The 6,026-nt window shown below is 38.3% G+C and overlaps 1 protein-coding gene across 1 annotated transcript; it reads left to right on the top strand.

The window, feature by feature from the left end:
• The first annotated feature begins 4,365 nt into the window (after positions 1–4,365).
• On the top strand, positions 4,366–5,446 carry LOC126728792 (uncharacterized mitochondrial protein AtMg00810-like). Its single transcript, XM_050434569.1, has 2 exons — positions 4,366–4,965; positions 5,009–5,446. Exons 1-2 carry the CDS (start codon positions 4,366–4,368, stop codon positions 5,444–5,446), a joined length of 1,038 nt encoding a protein of 345 aa, XP_050290526.1.
• The last annotated feature ends 580 nt before the right edge of the window (positions 5,447–6,026 follow it).

Raw genomic sequence — 6,026 nt, 5'->3', positions numbered from 1 at the left:
TTGTACATCTGGATTAGTTCATTAGATTAGTTTGTTGGGTAGTTAATTGTTAGTTAATCAATTCCTAATTTCCCTCCACATTTTATGGATCAATCTCGAGTTTTTAGGGATCTGAATAAGCAGTTTCTGATTCTCTATAATCTATATATACTGTACATCAAGTGTAATACAGTGTGAAGCATTCATTTTCTTCCAAAAATCTCTCTCTCTTTGTCTCTCTCTCTCTCTAAACTTTCTCTCTATTTCTCTTTGCATTCATTGCTCCTCACTGAGTGTTTCACAGTGTGAACGCCATTGTTGTATCTCTTCAACCTTAGATAGATTCTTTTCATGGTATTAGAGCAACAATCATTCCCAGCAGCAATGGCAAATAATACTTCAGCTTCACCTTCAACAACTGTGTCTTCAACTTCCACAACCATACCTTCAACTTCTACATCTACCTCCATCAATCTCAAAAATCAACCTTTGCTATTACTCTCAAATATGTCAAACATGATGATAGTTAAGCTGGATTCTTCCAACTATATCATTTGGAAACTCCAAATCTCCATGGTGTTAGAGACTTACTCCATATTTGAGCTTCTTGATGAAGTTCCACTTGTTCCTAAGAAATTTCTCAAGGATTTATCTGGTACGATTACTTCAGTGCTTAATCCAGATTATCTCATCTAGAAATCAAAGGAAAAAGGCACTTCTTACCTTCATTAGCTCAACCCTCACTCCTTCAGTTTTGGCTATAATTGTTGGATGTTCTTCAGCTCAAGAAGTCTGGAAGGTGCTTGAAAACAGATTTTCTTCAATCTCAAGGTCACATGTGATGAACCTAAAGGGTGAGCTGCATAATGTGAAGAAAGGATCTGATTCTGTGGATGCATATTTACAGAAGATTAAGGTGATAAGGGACAAGCTTATGGCAGTTGGTGTATTCTTGGATGATGAAGAGCTACTTCATGTAGCAATCAAAGGTCTTCCAATAGAATTAAGTGCATTCAGGTCTGCAATCAGAACCAGAAGCACAAAATTAAGTTTTGATGAACTAGTTATTCTGTTAAATGCAGAAAAGGAATCATTGAATGAAGAGATGGAGATCAAAGACTCCACCGTTGCAATGGCAGTTAACACTGCACCAAGGTTTAACAACACAGGTGGTTATAATAATCACAACTAGTCTCATAATAGAGGGAGAGGAAGAAATAACAATGGAAGAGGTAAAGGCAGAGGTCCATCACCTAATCACTTCAATCAGTTTTCACCATCTCAATTTTCACAATCTCAAGGGTTTAATGCTAGATTAGAAAGGCCAATTTACCAGATATGTGGTAAGGCAAGTCATCTTGCCTTAGATTGTTATCACAGGATGGATTATGCCTATCAAGGTAAGCATCCACCCACAAAGCTAGTTGCAATGGCAACTTCTTCCAACTCAATGATAGCTCAGGAGCAACCTTGGTTGGTAGATAGTGCAACTACAGACCATGTCACTTCAAGCCTTAATCATTTGAGCTTCCCTAAGCCTTACACAGGTTAGAAACACCTCACAGTTGGCAATGGTCAGAATTTGCCTATTACTCACATAGGTAACTCTTTAATCCTTGCTTCAAATGCTCCTATTCAACTTAGAAATGTACTTAGGGTTCCCTTTATTGCTTCTAATCTTGCTTCAGTTCACAAACTTTGTCATGATAATAACTGTTGGTGTTACTTTGATGAAAACACCTTGCTCATTCAGGCCTTGGCCATGGGGAAAACTCTTTACAAGGGCAAGAGTGAAGGTGGAGTGTACCCCATCTATCCTCACAAGGCCACCGAGCTATTGCTTCCTAATAAACTGTGCAATTTTTTTCAACTTTCTTCTTCTAGTTGGCATCTGTGGCATAGTAGACTTGGCCATCCCAACTCTCAAATTCTTAAGCTTTTGTTACAAAATAATGGACTGTCTTTCAATACTAGTGCTAATTTTGTCAATTCTTGTATTCACTGTCTTCAAGGAAAAATGCACAGACTTCCATTTCCTAGTTCAAGATTTGTAGCTAATTCTCCTTTGAACTTGTACATACTGATCTATGGGGTCCTGCACCTCTTAATTCAATAAGTGGCTACAAAGATTATGTCATTTTTGTTGATCATTTCACTCGTTTCACATGGCTGTACTTACTTTCTGCTAAATCTGAAGTTTACTCAAAATTTGTCATGTTTCATGCTGTAAAGTTGTAATTTACAACTATGTGTTTTGTTGGCTTTTATTCCGTGCCAAATTTGATTGTAATTATGTTCAATCTTTTATACACTGTATTTCATGTGGGATTTGTAAGGGTTGTGTGTAAGGGAGAGAGAGAGTGTGAAGACCCAAGGCATTGAAGACTGAAGTGTTTTCGTGGGTAGCTCACAACTTAGTATCCCGCAAAGTAATGCATATGCCCTGCATATGATTGGAATGCGAAGAGTTAGGACAGGATGGAGACAACTGATTTTCGCGAGTATCTCACGGGTAAGGCCTTCCTGCGAGAAACCTACGAAACATTCTGTTTTGTCAGATTGTCCTATCTGATACACACTTTTTGTATCCGCACTATATATACCCACATTACCCACAAATGTTGAGTAGTGCTTCTGAGAGAAAACCCTTGCCACAAACCTTGAGAGTTAGAGATTGTTATACCCATTTCCCTACTCTTTTAGCTTTCATATTTCTGCTGTGTTATATTGAATATGGCTTAGAGTAGTTTGTTTGTTTATTCGCTTGCATTTACTCTATTCCGCACTTAGTATAAGTTAGAGTAAAATCTATTAAGCCATTATTTTTTATTTAGGGGGTCTAAACAACTCTTGTGTTTTAACACATTTTCGAGCATTTTTCCTCAACTATTAAAACTCTTAGATCAGATGGTGGAGGTGAGTACACTTCTAAATCTTTTGAATCCTTCCTCACTTCCAATGGGATTAATCATCAAATCTCTTGCCCCTATACTCCTCAACAGAATGGTTTAGTAGAGAGGAAGCATACACCTAATTGAAACTACTATCACCTTCTATCTCAAGCTTCCTTACCTTCTTCATACTGGTCATTTGCTTTTCAATCAGCTGTGACACTCATCAATTTACTTCCTACAGCTACGTTAGGTTTCAGTTCTCCTTGGTATAAGCTCCATGGTCAACATCTTGATATTTCTTCTCTTAAAATCTTTGGCTGTGCTTGCTACCCATTTTCTTAGACCATACACAAAACACAAGCTAAATTATAGAACCACAAAGTGTCTTTTCTTAGGCTATTCTGCCATTTCTAAAGGTTACTTATGTCTTGAATTGCTCACTCATACCCTATACACTTGCAGACATGTTTTGTACAATGAAGCCAAATTTCCCTTTTCTTCTACACCCTCTTCTACTTCAACCTCTCATACCCCTAATACTGATGTTTGGCTTTCTAATATGCTCTATTTACACTCTTCTAATTAGCCCTCAATCCTAGGGCCTTATTCTACTTCTATATCTCATTCCACAAATCCTAGTCCTAATCTTACATCTCATACTTCTTGTCCTTTTCCCTTATCAGACACATCCCAAACCTTCCAACCACCTATCTCTATTCCTGCTACTACATCTCCACCTGTCAATATCACTCACTCCACACCTCCACCTCCTCCACTTTCATCTATACCTACTTCTTCACCTCCTTCTGTCACTGCATCTTCCCCTCTTGTTGTCTCTGCATCTTCCCTTCCTACTGCCACTGCTTCTGTCATTGCACCTGTGAACATACATCCTATGACCACCAGATCAAAGAATGGGATCTCCAAGCCTAAATTGTGTTACAAGGCTGTGGTTGACTATACTCACACTGAGCCCCCATCATATAGAATTGCTTGTAAATTTCCTCAATGGGTTAAGGCCATGGATGAAGAATTTTCTGCTTTACAAAGACAGAAAACTTGGTCTCTTGTTCTTGCTGTTCTTGGTATTAATCTGGTGGGTTGTAAGTGGGTGTATAAGTTGAAATTACACAGTGATGGCACCATTGCTCGTTACAAAGCAAAATTAGTTGCTAAGGGCTTTCATCAATAAGTAGGTGTGGACTACTCTGAAACATTTACTCCAGTAGTGAAACCAGCTATTGTGAGATTTGTACTTTCCATTGCAGTGAGTTTTAATTGGCCTCTTAGATAGTTAGATGTCTCCAATGCCTTCCTCCATGGTTTTCTAAAGGATGAGGTGTATATAAAGCAACCACCAGGCTATGTGGATCAATAATTCCCTCATCATATTTGCAGATTACATAAATCCTTGTATGGCTTGAAACAAGCCCCAAGGGCTTGGTTTGATAGATTTACTTCTCAACTGTTGCATCTTGGATTTAAAGCTTCCATGGCAGATTCTTCCTTATTTGTGTTTGACTTTCATCAGACCATCATTTATCTACTTGTGTATGTTGATGATATTATCATCACATGCAATTCTTCTTCACAAGTCTCTCATCTTGTCACTGCTCTTAGTAAGGCTTTTGAGCTTAAAGATCTGGGTGCCCTCTCTTATTTCTTAGGCATTCAAATTGTGCCTTCCAAATTTGGTCTTACTTTGTGCCAGTCCAAGTATGCCTCTAATGTGCTTCATAGATTCAAGATGGAGAATTCTAAGCCTACGAAGACCCCCTGTTGTCCAAATGTGCGTCTTACTCCTTTTGATGGCTCTGTTTTGCCTAATCCCATTGAGTATAGAAGCATGGTGGGTGCTCTCCAGTACTTGACCTTCACATGTCCTGATTTGGCCATTAGTGTTCATCAACTTTTCCAGTTTATACATCATCCCACTACTTCTCATTTGGAGGTAGCCAAACGTGTTCTTCATTATGTGAGGGGTACTTTACACTTTGGGATTCATCTTACTCTTGGTCCACTTACCTTCTCTGCCTTCTTTGACGCAGATTGGGCTGGAGACCCTACTGACAGAAAAATCTACTACTGGAATGTAGGTTTTTCTTGGTTGAAACCCAATTTCTTGGTCTTCCAAGAAACAATCCACTGTTTCTCGTTCTTCCATAGAGGCAGAGTATGGTGCCCTGGCTTCCATAGCAGCAGAGTTAGCTTGGCTACGCACTCTGTTTACGGAACTTAAGCTTTTTCTTCCTCAAATTCCCATTCTATGGTGTGATAACAACTTTGCTATTGCTTTGGCCTCTAATCCAGTCTTTCATTCTAGAACCAAGCACATCGAGGTTGATTATCACTATGTGAGGAGTTGTGTTCTTTGTAGCACTTTGGGGATCAAATTCATTTCTGGCTGTGACAATTTTGCTGACATTTTCACAAAACCTTTGCCTAGCCCTCATTTTCTGGTTCTACATAACAAACTCTTGGCTAACACTGCCTCGAGTTTGAGGGGGGATGTTAAGAGTAAACCCAGGGACAAACAGAGTTTTGATCAAATGGTTCAAATGCCCAATGACTAGTCCAGACATGCAGCAAACAATGTCGTTCTAATTAATGCATTGTTGTAAATGTATTTAGTGAAACACTGCATTTAATCCTTATGTTATTAGTTCATTGATAAGCTGCATTTTGTACATCTGGATTAGTTCATTAAATCAGTCTGTTGGGTAGTTAATTGGTAGTTAATCAGTTCCTAATTTCCCTCCACATTTTACGGATCAATCCTGAGATTTCAGGGATCTGATTAAGTAGTTACTAATTCTCTGTAATCTATATATACTGTACATCAAGTGTAATACAGTGTGAAGCATTCATTTTCTTCCAAAAATCTCTTTTCTCTCTTAGTCTGTCTCTCTTTCTCTCTATTTCTCTCTACATTCATTGCTCCTCACTGAGTGTTTCACAGTGTGAACACCATCGTTGCATCTCTTCAACCTTAGATTCTTTTCATATATATGACATCAAGTCATCAAAAATTACAACCCTGTATTTATTTGCTTTTAATTTTTGTTTGCTATACCATATATATTATATGATACAATTAGCAGCCCACACATTGACTACGACTAATAAAATTCACCAAACTTATTGGCAGCATTA

This window comes from Quercus robur, chromosome 5, assembly GCF_932294415.1.
Source record: "Quercus robur chromosome 5, dhQueRobu3.1, whole genome shotgun sequence".
NCBI classification, from domain to species: Eukaryota; Viridiplantae; Streptophyta; class Magnoliopsida; order Fagales; family Fagaceae; genus Quercus; species Quercus robur.
This window is presented reverse-complemented; position numbering and strand designations above follow the sequence as displayed.